Source organism: Sparus aurata, chromosome 22 (genome assembly GCF_900880675.1).
Source record: "Sparus aurata chromosome 22, fSpaAur1.1, whole genome shotgun sequence".
NCBI classification, from domain to species: Eukaryota; Metazoa; Chordata; class Actinopteri; order Spariformes; family Sparidae; genus Sparus; species Sparus aurata.
Window position 1 is genome coordinate 21062631 of NC_044208.1, and position 13799 is coordinate 21076429.

At 42.6% G+C, this 13799-nt stretch overlaps 1 protein-coding gene across 2 annotated transcripts; it reads right to left on the reverse strand.

Moving 5' to 3' along the window:
* Positions 1 to 714: 714 nt before the first annotated feature.
* On the reverse strand, positions 715 to 13140 carry bmf2 (BCL2 modifying factor 2). 2 transcript variants are annotated; one of them, XM_030405946.1, is made up of 4 exons: positions 12993 to 13140; positions 9713 to 9958; positions 8147 to 8364; positions 715 to 4953 (listed from the first exon to the last, which is right to left on the reverse strand). In XM_030405946.1, exons 1-4 carry the CDS (start codon positions 13051 to 13053, stop codon positions 4837 to 4839), a joined length of 642 nt encoding a protein of 213 aa, XP_030261806.1. In that variant the 5' UTR covers positions 13054 to 13140; the 3' UTR covers positions 715 to 4836. The 2 variants fall into 2 exon arrangements, with proteins under 2 accessions (XP_030261806.1, XP_030261807.1); XM_030405947.1 differs by having other exon boundaries at positions 12937 to 13128.
* Between the last annotated feature and the right edge of the window lie 659 nt (positions 13141 to 13799).

The window sequence follows — 13799 nt, forward strand, 5'->3', positions numbered from 1 at the left end:
TAACAGGATTTGGGTTGCTGATTGTGTTGCTGCAGAGGTGTCTTTAATTCTTTTACATGCATTTCTGAGTCCACTGAGTAACCTTAAGTATGAAGTCACTTAAGTTTCAGGCTTCCTGCTTGACTGAATTTACCACACTGGTGGATCAATGTTTCCATGTTATCATTACTAATGAGCGAGGCGAGATCAACAATATAAAAAATCCTTTCCACTATCAGACTTTCAGACTGAGAGTCAGGCATATTGTGCATTATTATACTGCTTATCATTGTTTTTTCTTTGGTTTGTTTTTATACCCACTACCCTCTGTGTGCCTTGAGTTAATGACACGCCCACAGTCATGGCAGTGAATGATCAGCAACCTCAGTAACATATTTTCATGTCACAGTACCCCAACTTCTAACGGGCGTACCGAGATCCCGAAAACAAAAACGATTAAATGTTCAAATGTGCAAACACACAACCAGTCCAGCATCACTTCTCTACTATTACTGTGGATTTAAAATGAATGGGTAGGCTTCTCAAAGAACAGTCAAAACCAGTGATGGGAACCTTGTTTCAGTCCAAATAATGACCAGACTGACAAGCACAACAAACATGTTTCATAGTTAATTCCCAATGTGTTTTTTTTTGGGTGTTTTTGAAAGCTAAACTGCATATGTGCTTAAAGATATCTCCTGGTACTGTTTAGGAGAAGAAATGAAGCATAGGCTGTTTCAATTGTCCATAAAGTTTTAATGAAAAAAAAAAACAGCAATGTACCCATTTAACAACAAAAGAAATTAAGAGAAATTGTAAGATTTTCGAGAGCCAAGCTCTTATGTACAGCATATTGCACTAGAAAAAAGAACAAACATCCCCGGTCCTCCTCCTTCTCCGTTCCCTCCATCGATCCATGTCGTGTGCTGTCTGAAAACTGTGCAGCAGACACAGAGCAGTCCCAACGATAACACAGCCAATGCTTTAACGAAAAAAACTGCTACATCTGGCCTGGGTCTCACTTCAAAAGGACACATGAATGTGAAATCCTTGAGACCACTCTGAACGTAAAGAAAGCAACGTGAAGACAATACAAACTCCCCGAGCACTCACGGCACGGAGGTCTGAAATCAGTTCCACTGTTCAGTTCATGTATTAAAAGAGATATTGTGGTTTTCACTCCATTAAATTACATTCAAACCCTTTAAGATACAGATTTTTTTTTCTTCAGGAATGTTGGACATGCATTTTTACTCCATTTACATTTATATTGAAAAAAAGCCCTTGAACTGAGAGTGACACAGCAGACTTGGCAATATCCAAAATAAAAAAAAAAATAAAAAAAATGCCACAACATTGGAAAAAAAAGCAATCATAGAAAAAGCAGAAAAGGTTGTGTTGTTTTAGTTCTTTCTTCGTCTTCTTAGAAAAAGATATGGAAAATGTTCTGCTAAAAACGTTTTTTTTATAAAGATCGCAACAATAGCTGTGTCAAATTCATGTGTAATGTATAAAAAACACCAAATCACAGCACTTGACAGTAAAGATGCACTCGTTTCTTGGATATCTGAAAAAAATAAAAAAATCGAATCGATTGAATAAATTTGATATCAAAGACACTGAAGGTTGAACGGATAGAAAAATGTTTCACTTGAGTCAGGGTTGCAACAGTGGTTGGTAACGACAGGCTCAGATCGACGCCAATGAGTGGCTGTTCAACCCGTCGCACGTACAAATAATACTGGGCACCGTGGTGGCTCATTCCTCCTTCAAATGTAAACCCACAGCCCTACTAGATCGCAGATAATAAAGCACAAAAACCCAGACGAGCTGGGCCGATCCAGCATTTTTTTTACAGATCTTCAAAGAGTCTCGGGAATTTAAAGGGGAAGTTCAGCACAGGAGTAGAAAGAGAGAGGCGCAAAATACAGTATACAGGTAAAAAAAATTGTTGTTGTAGTTTTTTTACAGTGCACATTGACTGCAAACAGTCGTTTCTGATATTGAGAAGGTTTGCGTGGTGAAACTCGCGGTTCGTGCTGAGAGATGTCAAAGGTTGAGCCTGTGCCTCGTGAGCGGATGCGAGGAATCCGACTGATCGTTCTTTTCTTTTGTATCGAGGCACCAACACTACTGTTTGTGCCGACTCTACTGCATGAGATCGCGTTGATCTCACAGAGCCCGAGTGAAACAAGAACTGCGACTTTGGGATAATTGTTATGCCGAGTGTCTATGATGATGTGGCAGGTCTGTGACTCACAAGGCACGTTTTGTACATTTGATTGTCTGTTGTGATTTGTAAGGACTCACACCGTGCGTGTGAGAATACGCACGAGGCACATGGCTTTAAGTCCAACCTCCCCGCACACACAGGCATCAAACACACAACCGAATGCACATCAACAATGAGAAGAAAAAGGACTGTACACACTGAGAGAGCATCTATACAGTAGCACTGAGCAAATATACACAAAATAAATTAGAATAAATTATCTTAAAGGAAACCAAACAATATGAAACTTGTTCTCAGTAAAGACAGGGAGTAGTTAAACATGGCGTTCGGTCAAAGAGAAGCGAGGGTGCGAAACTTTGGACTGAAGAGTGTGTCACAACGGTCTGAATTGGCTCAGCGTTCAGTGTTTGCAGGAAACAAACTTTTGGTTTAAAGGAGAAAAAAAAAAGCTAACAATCTGTAACACACTTCCATGTTGACGTCGAGTGAAAATGACGTGAAAAAAACATAAAATAAAGAAAATGTCTTTGCTTGTTCAGCTTCGTCTTACTACGTCCATCAACTGCGTTGACGCACGGAGTCCTCGCTTAAAGGCAGATTTTTAGCAAACACAACTCATCACGGTTATTAACTACTCCCTGAAGAAAACCAAAAGCAAGAAAAAAAAAAACCATCAGTGTCTTTCAAAAGTTCATATCATGAATTTACAACAGACTGAAATAATACATCAAATGAAGAATTTTTAACATCTCATTTAAAGTCTGTAAAGACATCTTTCCTTGATAAAAAACACATTGAGAAACAGTGGCTGTGTCATTGCAGAATGCTAACGAAGCAGTTGTCGCACAAAGATGTAAAAAAAAGTTGTCCTAAATGTGTCTGTGTGATTAGTACAATGGTTCTTTTGAACTGTACAGAAGCTGTTCCTACAGAGTTCTCAGTGAATGCACCACCGGCAGTGAGAGAAAGCACTTGAATGAAAAGTTGAGTTGATAAATGTATCGGCACGTCGGAGATTGAGTCAGTGCTCGAGTCATTTGGATTTGGACCTGGAGTAAAATGAACTAAAAATACATCTCTGTAACTTAAACCCTAAAATGTTTCTGTAACAAAGATATTTAATTGAGAACACAGCCATGTTCTGGGAAATGTCCTTCTATGGATATCAGTTTGATTGCAAATGCAACAGATCCCTAAGATTATACTTCCTTCCTTCCACTGGCTTGGATATTGCTCGCCCCCTAAAAGAAATGCTGATAAATGTCATCTCTCTTGCAGGCGACCCGCAAAGGGCAAAGTTGCGATTGTCAATCCAGCTAGAGAAATAAACCCCGAAAAGCTTCAGACAATGATGAAACCTATCCAAAGCTCTTCGTGCGTCTGATTGTTTTTTCAGTTCCCTGATCGTAATCCCACACAGGAGATTTGTTTTGACTTTGATTGTGCTCATTTGGTTTCAAAAGGACTGCAGATTTTAGAAACAGTAAGCACACACTCCTACATACGCATGACCACGGATTAAAAGCACAATCACGATGTTACTCGACTAAAGTATCTTAGAGCGTAATTCAAGTATGAATGAATCAACAGGATCTGAATCTACACAGTGGGTCGTTAGGCCACTTTGACAAGTTCCAGGCCTGTCATGATAATTAGTCTTATCATTGTGTGTTTTCATTGTATTTATTAATTATGTAGGATTTTTTTTTTTCACATTCCAATTCCAAAGCATGTACTCGCATTCTTATGCTTTTATATTCTCATTAAATCACTAACGTACAATTATTACTACAATATTGTTTATTGCATTTGATTCTGGGACAATATGACGTCCAATAAAAGTAGTTATCATGGCAGGCCTTTTCACAACAAGAGCGGTACTGTAGATGGGGATGCTGATGGGTGACACAGGTTGATACAATGTCCCTACGTCTACAGTGGAAGCTGGTAACACACGCATTAAACTGACCAACAGTGCAACACCGGCGTAGTAACACCGCCACAAGCATTATTTAACTTAGCCAGTGTGGAACAGTAAAAGGATAAGTACAGGGCTTATTGTTAGTCCGAGAATAAATTAGAAATGTGCCTCAAGTCCTCAAGGTTATAAGTCAGTAACTTCAGCACACAAATGTCCACGTCCACAGTTTGTCACCTAAAAAAAAAAAAAAAAAAGTGGCCTAATCTTAAACATTTGATCTCTTTCTTGTGATTTCCGTGATGCAAAAAAAAGTCGTACTGTGGCAGGAGAGAATAAGGCATTCCCCGGACTGATGGAGGTCCTTCAAGACTTGAAATACCAAATAAAAAGAGCAGTTTACTGTACAAAATAGGTAATCTTACAAATATTTCGAAAATATCTCTTCAAACGCAATGGCTCCTTCTCGGAAAGACGAAAAAAACAAAAAGATAACCAACAAAAAAAAGAAAAGAAACGGTAATTAGCCTCCGTCCAGCGGTGACCAGTGTTTTCTTCATCTCGTCTTCATATTCAATTAGAAAACAAAAAATCCAAACCCGTGTTCCATCTTACAGTGCCACCTCATAAAGTCCGGTCCCTTGCTCCCCCACGTGGGATTTGGGGGAAAGCAAGGGGCTGAGGCAAGGACCAGCAGGAAGTCCCTTCATCTCTGCTCTCCTCTCAGGCGAGGGAACAGAGCGTCTCGTGGAAACAGAAAACCGAACAGGGCCATCGTAAGGCGCATCCAGGCAGGCAGGTTTTGTCTCTGATGCCTCATGAACTGCAAGAAGAAAAACAAAAAATACACATTAGGTTATTACATCAGGGAGAGCCATTTTAAAGTTGAACTGAACTGAGGTAAACCCTGTGAGCTCAAGCTATACGACTTAGCAGACTGAATGTTTCCACAACATCAGCTTGTGTCTAGAAAAACATATCCGTCACACGCACATCCTGCCTGATACTTCTGCAGAATATACAGTATCAGTGGACCTCTGGGCTCTTAGAGACTTCTCAGAGAGGGAAGTTGTAATTTGAGTATTTTATTTAGTTGTTTTTGCGAGTGAAAAAGTTGATAAAGGATTAGGGCTGCAACCACTGATAGATTAGTAACAGACTATCAAATTAGGAAGATTTTTAGGTTGTGGACAAAAAAAGTATTTTTAAGATGTCATCTTGGGCTTTTGGGAAACATTTTTAAACCAGTTTTTGGACTGAACAACTTCTAGATTATTCGAGAAAAGACAAAGTGATAAATAGGAAAGGATGAAATTGACCTTGACTATAACTGCAAAACAGGACATCTTTAACACCCGGGAGCTGCCACTCATCCTAACAATACTGCTCCATCCCTCCTCCCCTCAGGTTTGACACAGTCCCTCTTACTAAACGATGCACTGTTGACTTCTAAACAAGGGGCCTCAAAGTGAAACCCTTTCAGAAAACTCGCTGCCTATTTCATCACAGCTCTCCTGTAACGACCAAAGTCAGCTGAATAATTATCAAAAAACAAAAGCCGAGGAAACAGACACTGCTCCCTCCTATGGATCCGCCTTCTCCCTGGCTCTGTCATGTTCCATCGGGGTTCTGCAGCCCACGTCAACTACAGACAGATAAAGGGGTTCCTGCTGCAGCCCTGCGATCTCCTCTCGCCCCCCCTCCCCATCTCTGATCCTGCACAGCTCCCCGCCGGCTTTCTGAACAGCCGCACTCAGATATTGCAGCCTGTTGCATAAGCATCCTTCTGCCTGCTCTCCCTTCATCAAGGTCTCTACCAGCCTAGCAATCAGAGTCCGCCACAGGCTATTTGATGCAGAACTAGTAGGCTGGACCGAATTGAACCAGCACCGCTAAATGTAACCCTAATTGTCCTTAATTGCCTTAATTCTACACTGCAGAGCTTATTTAAACAGTACCCTGGTTTGTTCCACATGAGGCTCATCTTTGGGCTGTCATTTGCATGGGTGGCGGAGAATGGGTATCTATTTAGTTTTTTTTTAGGTTAATGCACCCCAAATGGTTAAAAAAAAACACGGGATGGATGAAATTTCCCTCAAAGTTTTTGCGTTTTAGTGGCTGCAAAAGCAGTCAGAACTGACGGATAAGACTCAAAACCTCAAATACAACCTACTCCACACAAACACAAACCCACACATTAGCCCACACCGGCAACTTCTGCTTGGAGAGGCTGGTGAAAAAACGTCTAACAATAGCGGCAGAGACAATACAGAGGAGTGAGTGGATATCATAAAGGATCACTTGTGATTCTTCCTACAACAGCAGTATCAGATCCTGCGGGATGAAACCGACTCAAGTGCAGACAGCAGACAAAAAAGAAAACGTTCGCTCTTATCTCTCTGTCACACACCAAACCAGAACACACACACACACACACAAAGACACACACTGAGGCAGTCAGCGGGACAACTGAGGTATTGTGGGTAGCCGTGAGTCAGACTCTATTTTTAGACGGGCGTATAAACAGCCGGCCAAGTCTACCCAGACACAGACGTGCGGCTTGCTGCTGTACGCGACAGTCGCGCCGATCTCACCTGCTTTGTCAAACTCTCTCGCTTTATATTCACTCTTTCTCTCACTCTCCGTGTCTACTTTTTATTCTCCTCCCCCCTGGCAAAACAGCCACAACAGAAAATAGGAACCACTCCCAGTATATTTGTACTTATTAACTAACTTCACGGTCATGTGACTAATGTGAACTCTCAGTCAGAACACTAACTGCTTTAGCAACCCCTCCGACCTGTTATCAAACGCACTGTGACACCAAGTCCTCGCCAAAGGAGGACAGGGGGTGGAACATGTTTTCACATTCGAGTATTGAGACATCTGTAAGACTGTGACACATGTTTCCATGCGGATTTTATTCCTCGGCACGCACAATTAACTACATATCGTGAACTGCAGACTGTATGTGCTTAACTATTCCCTCAGGAGCTTAGCAAACAGCGAGCCTCCACGCTCAGTTCCCCTCATCGTCTCTAAAGGCGTCTTACTGTTTCATGCTTCGTGAGGTATGTTCAGAATAAAAAGCTCATTTAAGGAGAAGGTGGTCTGCCTGCTTTTTAGGTAAAGTACGCAAGTAGCAAACAGAAGGGTGACTCTAGGAGTGGGGACAAAAGGGATGTGGGAAACTGGTCAGAAATGGGAGGGGAGTCATTTCATCAGCTCTCTGCAAAAAGCTTCAGACGAGGGAATGGATTTCACTTGTTTGTTTTCTTTTCTTCTGTCTCTGTAGACCAGGAAACAGATCCCTAATATTCCCATTGACGGTAATGACATGGTGTCAGTGCCACTAACATAGTATTGGCAGTGTACTCTATAATCTGTTCCAGTAGTTCAGAAGATGACCTTGACCACAGTGCCAAACTAAGAATCAATATTTAGATATCAGCAGAAAGAAAGTACTTTTCTATGTTGTCACAGTGTAGCCAGGAGCCGGAGACACTGACTGAATACATATCAGTTTTGTTTAGTATCCTGTATGGAGTTACTAAATCGTGTCTTATTAGTGATCTTTCCTTCAGCGTGGCCAAGAAAGCGGTTGAATCACTGCACGGGCTATTTTTATCCAGCGTGGGTTGTGGCCAATCCAGCTGGCAAAATGTTTGGCCCCCTTTCTTCCCGCGAGTGAGCCACACAATTGGCACACAGTGGCTTTGTGTGTCTAATCAAATGGAAGCTGACACGCAGAAATAGCTCACATGTAACACACAAACAAACTTTTTGTCTCGCGTCAACAAAATATTAGTTTGGAACCAGAGACTAATCTATCTCCCGTCTCCAAGAACGTAAGTTCAGCAGGCAAATGGAGCGTTTAATAAGTTATCATACAAAGTCTGCTTGTGCTCACATTGTTTACACGTTGAAAAGTTTTAAAAGTGCATCCTGGCTCTGCAGTTGTTTTGCAACAGGAGTTCTGCTAAGGATCCACTTCACTGCTAAGGAGTGAGGCTTACCAGTTCAACATGGTCCTGTTGGAACTTGTCTCCGATCTCCCGAAGTTTACGACCGATTTGCGCCTCCACGCTCACCCCCGCCTGCTCCGCCGGCCCCTCTGCCATCCTGTCATCTTCCTCCCCTCTGTCCTCCTCCTCCTCCTCTTCAATCTGCCTCTCTCCCCGGTCCTCCATGGGCTCAAACTGAGCGGGGAAATGTGAGCGTAATCCAGCGTTGCCTAAAAGTCAAAAAACATCAAGCTTCTTAAAAACTTGTGTTGTTGTTGGAGCTCGAAAAGGTACCAAGACGCTTGTCAGTGTCAGTGCCAAGATGAATGTGAGGCGAGCAGACATTACTGATACAAGTTCAGTAAAACCACTAATGTTTTGCCTTTTGATTTTAGACTAGACAGTGAAAAACCTCAGAAAACACTTTGTAGACAGTCTGACAATAAGTCCAGCTATCTTGATTACTATTAAAAGCCTCAAACACAGCTGTGTCTGAAGTCAAATATACAGTATCTATTTTTTCTTCAGGTTTTTATAAGATGTTCTCAGATGGTAAAAAAAACTAAGTAGGCACTCCAAGTACAACTAAAGACTCCACAAAGAAGAAAGAGAGAGAGAGTGTTGGTAGGTGATAAACTCAAACACCTTGTTAAATCAACAATGGCCTCAGTGAACTGCAATCTTTCTGTGGGCTGTGTCACAGAGTTTACTCATTGCGTTTAGCATGTGCTCCTGAAGTCATGCAACTTGGAGGGGGAGACAGTTTTTCTTTGTTATCATGTGTGCAGAATGCCCGGTTATTCTGCCTCACAGAGGGCCATAATTTCTCTAAGAAACCTGGCAGTGGGCCAAGTGCATGACATCCATTAACGATGAGCGACAAGGTAATAACAGTCAGTGGTTTTTATGTCCTGATGACTTTAAACCCAGTACAATGCACCTCTCACACGCTGACACAGAGTCAACAAACAAACAACATTCTTCTTCAACATTGGTTCAATTCGATTAGGGTGATGTCACACTGATTTGATTAGAAATGGGTAAACAATATTGGATTAAAACTGGTGGACACATTAGTGTGGGTATGTGCCTTTATGTATGTGTCAGATTATCTTTTTGGTGCTTCCATAAATGCTCATTTAAAAATGCTGAAAACAAACGAGAAACTGGTTGGAATGTGAACATTATTTATCAGATTTAGATTAATAACATATTAGGAGTACTAAAGTATGCAATAAAGATGCCGGTCTTGTTAATAAGCAAACAGTTTCTAGGAATGGCATGTTCCTCAAGTTCGCAGCATGTGTATTATTGGATGATGGGATCTCCCCTCAACAAGGAAAATTAATTTCTAGACTTTCTTCTCTGTTTGTTTGTCGAACAGTCCAGGAAAAAAGGAAACAGCAGCCTCCCGCTCTTATCCGATCTAACACTCCAAATCGGATTGACAGTTTTAATCACCCCGGTCTTTGAGGACAGTTCCCAATTAGTAATCTACCAGATAAAAGGCATGACTAATTATCGATGACGATAATTCTAAAAGCCCTCATCACTTTCAGCTGGCTTTCCCCTCCTTACCGTGAAAGGGTATGCGAGGCTGCCGAAGCAAGCTGCAGGGCAGTGTGTTGATGCCAATGCTGTTGTTGTTGTGACTCTGTGACGTGGACACGGCGGCGGTGACAGCAGCGAGGGCCTGACCGGCCGCGATCTGTGTGGCGCGGTCTTCGTATTTGACGTCCCTAAAGGGCGTTCCCCAGAGCTGCGAGATGGGCCGTGACATGTCCTCCTCCTCATCATCCATCCGACGCCTCAGCGGTAAACTCCCTGGTGTGAAATAAAGAGGGGACAGAAGAGGGAAACTTTAGCCAGGGGTGACAAATGTTTGAAAGTCTGTTTTGGTTGTGTAAATATGCAATCTATCTGCAGGACTGTGCCTGAGTCATAACTATGTGTTTATGATCTTTAGCTCACAGGTAATTTGGGGCGTGATTTGTTTTAAGACCAAACAAAAAGTGCCAAATAGCATCCTGTTATCAGTGGAAACTTTGCCCTCTGGCAGATAGAAAAATGATCCCACCCTGTCTACATTCAATGGAAATCATTAGTCATTAAAAGAGGCTAATGTTGCGTGCGGTAATACTGTAAACAAACAGGCAGAGATGAGTAATCACAGAAGCACAGATGGATCTGCTAATGTGAATGTCTACAGTATATAAATAAAGGTAAACATACAAGAGGCCAGCTGCAGCTAAAGCGATTATCTCTTATAATATAGTGATGAGTAGCAACAGGAGCCAAACGTATGGAAACACCCTGTGTAGGGGGGACCCAGTGGGCGGCTAAAAATGCTACGCCAGATTTGCCACCCTCCCGCAGCACATTTTGCCAAGCTGTTCCTGATAATGTGCCAGTTTGTAATTGAGTGCCAAAAGATCCACTGGAGCTGCTTTCTTCCCTCACAACTACCTTAATCTGGAACAGTGTGCCACAGAGCAGAGCACAGTCAGGGGATTAACTTCCTCCTGCACAATTCTGCAGCTCAACATTAAAAGACCGATCCTCATTGCCTCCCTCCCTCCCTTCCTCTCTCCTATCACTGGATAGCTGCCTGTCTACACTATCACACACACACATACACACACACACACACACACACACACAAACAGCAGCGGGTTGGTGTGTGAGTGAAACCTCAGTGAAACCAAAGTTCTGGCTAGACTGTCAGGTGCTGCGTGCAGCCGCCGTTTCATGAGGGAGATAACGAGTTTCACTCCATCCTCAACTGCGTCTGCTGAACGCAAACACTCACACCCTCTCCCTCCTTGGCCACGTGCCACCTTGAAACTACTGTTTCATCTTTTTTGTCGAGGGTGCCTGTCTTATACTTTTTATGTGTGAGTGGAAACAAATAGGCCGGGTCGACTGGCAAAAGTTGGAACTGGATATACTGGTATTGTGTTTACTGAGCGAGGCGGCCCAAGTTGTCTCTTTGTGAAAGTGTCCCTTTGCATGATGTCATGTCATATGGAGTCAAAGGAGGAAACTCCACTTTGAACAGCTGTGGAAAAACACTGTCTGATTAGTCAGGCCACATTATTAGTGTAAGATGTATGTCTCTGAATCAGACCGGCTGTGTTTTTTGGTAAACAAAAATGTATCACTGACCCACAAATCCTCTAGCCTCTATTGCTCCAGGGGCAAGAGCGAAATTAGTCCATTTCGCCAATGCACACTAATTAGATGTGCGTTACAGATATTCAACACAGCCCTACTCTGCCTTAACTTCTCCTCCAGGCAAATAAAGTAGTACAGTAATTAATGCTATGCAAGCGGAAAAGGGGCTTCTCTTTCACTGTGCTGCAAAGTTTCACCGTGATCAAATGTGCACTTGTGTGTCAATGGCAGTGCGAGCCCTGTCTTGAATTTCCACTTGCAGCCAACAGAGGACTGGCAAGATAACCATAGTGTCAGACACATAAAAAAAACAAACATAGACAGGGAGACACACACACACACACACACACACACACAGAGACACACACTGCCTGGGGCAGCAGGGAGGCCTGGCAGCCAGAACAGTGCTGGTCAGAGGCTCAAAGCTGCAGCAGAAAGTGGCTCCCTCTGCTGCACCATCTGTGCACCGGGCTGTCCTCCATGCACTGCTCGGGGTGGGGGTGAACACAAGGTGAGCTCTGCTGCTATTTCTCCTACTGCTTTCACGTGAGTAGGAATACATATCCCGCGGATAACAGTGTGCAAGTGACAAGCTCCAATAAAGTCATGAACCCCTCCTGAAGCTACCACAGGTAAATAGGTAAACAGTCTGTTTGTATGGTGACTCTTAGTGCATTGTTGATGCAAACTACCACTTGAATAAAAATAAATTCCAAAATACAAAAAACTACTATATCTGCACACATGGAAAAAGTGACATTTACATTTAGTTGTTTTAAAAGTGGGGCTCCGGAGGACCACCGGGGATGCGCTGCCTCTGTATCCGCATCAGAAGCAGCCATGCCCGGGGCAGCTCGGACCGCTCGTCGGCTGAGGACGCAACATCCACAAACTGGCAGCCGTCGAAAACACACGCTGCAAACCAAAAACAACAACACACATTTGTGGATTTTCACACTCACTTTCTCGCTTTAAGAAAAAAAAAAAAAAAAAAAGTAAGCACAACTTGAGCCTCGGTTTCTTCGCTATTTCCTCACCAGCGGAACCGTTAGCAAACCAGCAGGGCTTTAAAAACAAGCTAAACATTCATCCTCCTCCACTTTCTCCTCACTTCGCCTGACAACTCTTCCCCCTAAAAAAAAAACAAACACCTCCGAGATAAAACCCGGCAGCTCGAACCACTCGAAGTAGCCACAGATTAGTCACTAAAGCGCCAACCGACAAATGACAACAACAACAACCGGCTGTAACAACGTGTAACGGCAGGAGGAGAGGTACAGACCCGCGGCGGTGTCAAAAACACCGGGCAGCATCTCACCGAGACGGTCGCTTCGTCATGTATTCCCTCCCTCCGTCGAAACACGAGAAAGAAAGCCTCACAGATAAAATGAAGACAGAAGCAGAGATGCATCATTAAAAAAAAAGCTATGTGCCCGTGTGCCAACGCTCCGGTTGGAAGCCCGCTCACCCCTCCGGTCCCCTGCCCGGGCATGCCCCGCACATTTGTTGACAAAACTCCCCGCGAACGAGCACGACGACGGCGGAGATATCTCCCTTTAAAAAAGAAAACCCGTGTGATAATAATAATACTAAAAAATAATAACAAGCACGACTGTGAACACACTCACCGCCAGCAAACGCGTTTTCCGTTGTGATCGGTGGTATCTTGACAGCTCGCCGTTACCTTGTTTCCAACGGTCCGTGTTGATGCGACTCGTATCCCTCTTTGCATTACAACCACTCATAGATGTTTGCTGACTACAGAGGAGGTTGTTGTTTTTTTTTTCTTCTCCTCCTGTGTCAAAACGGTCCGCCTCGACAGCCGGGACCCGCCCCTTCTTAATAATAATGTGAAAGGAGCAGGGAGTCAGCTACACTGTGTTATGCAAATGTATAACAGCCCGAATAGGACATAAAATGCCCTTATTACCCTAAAAAAATAAATAAATAAATAAAAAATGTTTTGGTATTTTAGCAACTGCTCTGTTTTGCAGCATTCAGTCCATTCACTACAGCCACAACACAGCAAAAATACACGATTATAAGCAAAACAATTCCTGCAATGAAAATCAAAATAGACCATTGTTAGCTAAATGCACATGAATGAAAGCACTCAATGCTTCTGTTTGTTTTACAGATAACGCATTTTACTGCTATTGTGCATCAAATTAGCTCTCATTTGAAGTATTTTATACACTTATGGTTATTTTTGATTAAACAACTGCACATATAAGCTCTGTTTTGCATGTGAAATCTATATCCAACTGTAGCCTACCTATCAAATACATGAGTAAATTAAAAGTATAATCTTTAAATCTGAAATTTAGAGGTGTAGAAGTGGTTAAATCACAATTGTATCACAAATGTGTGCATCATGTAGTAAATTCCCAAATGGGTCAATGCCTTTTTTTGCCAAATTAATCCACCTTTTTTTCATTTGGGTGTCTATGCTTTCATAACTAAAACATTCAAATTAAATACATATTTATAT

Coding starts and splice junctions, on each gene's coding strand:
- bmf2 (XM_030405946.1), bottom strand. CDS start 13,053: ATGAGTGGTTGTAATGCAAAGAGGGATACGAGTCGCATCAACACGGAC. Junction 9,959..12,992: donor CACGGACCGTTGGAAACAAG/GTAACGGCGAGC, acceptor ATTTCACACCAG/GGAGTTTACCGCTGAGGCGT. Junction 4,954..8,146: donor AACAGGACCATGTTGAACTG/GTAAGCCTCACT, acceptor TTCTTCTTGCAG/TTCATGAGGCATCAGAGACA.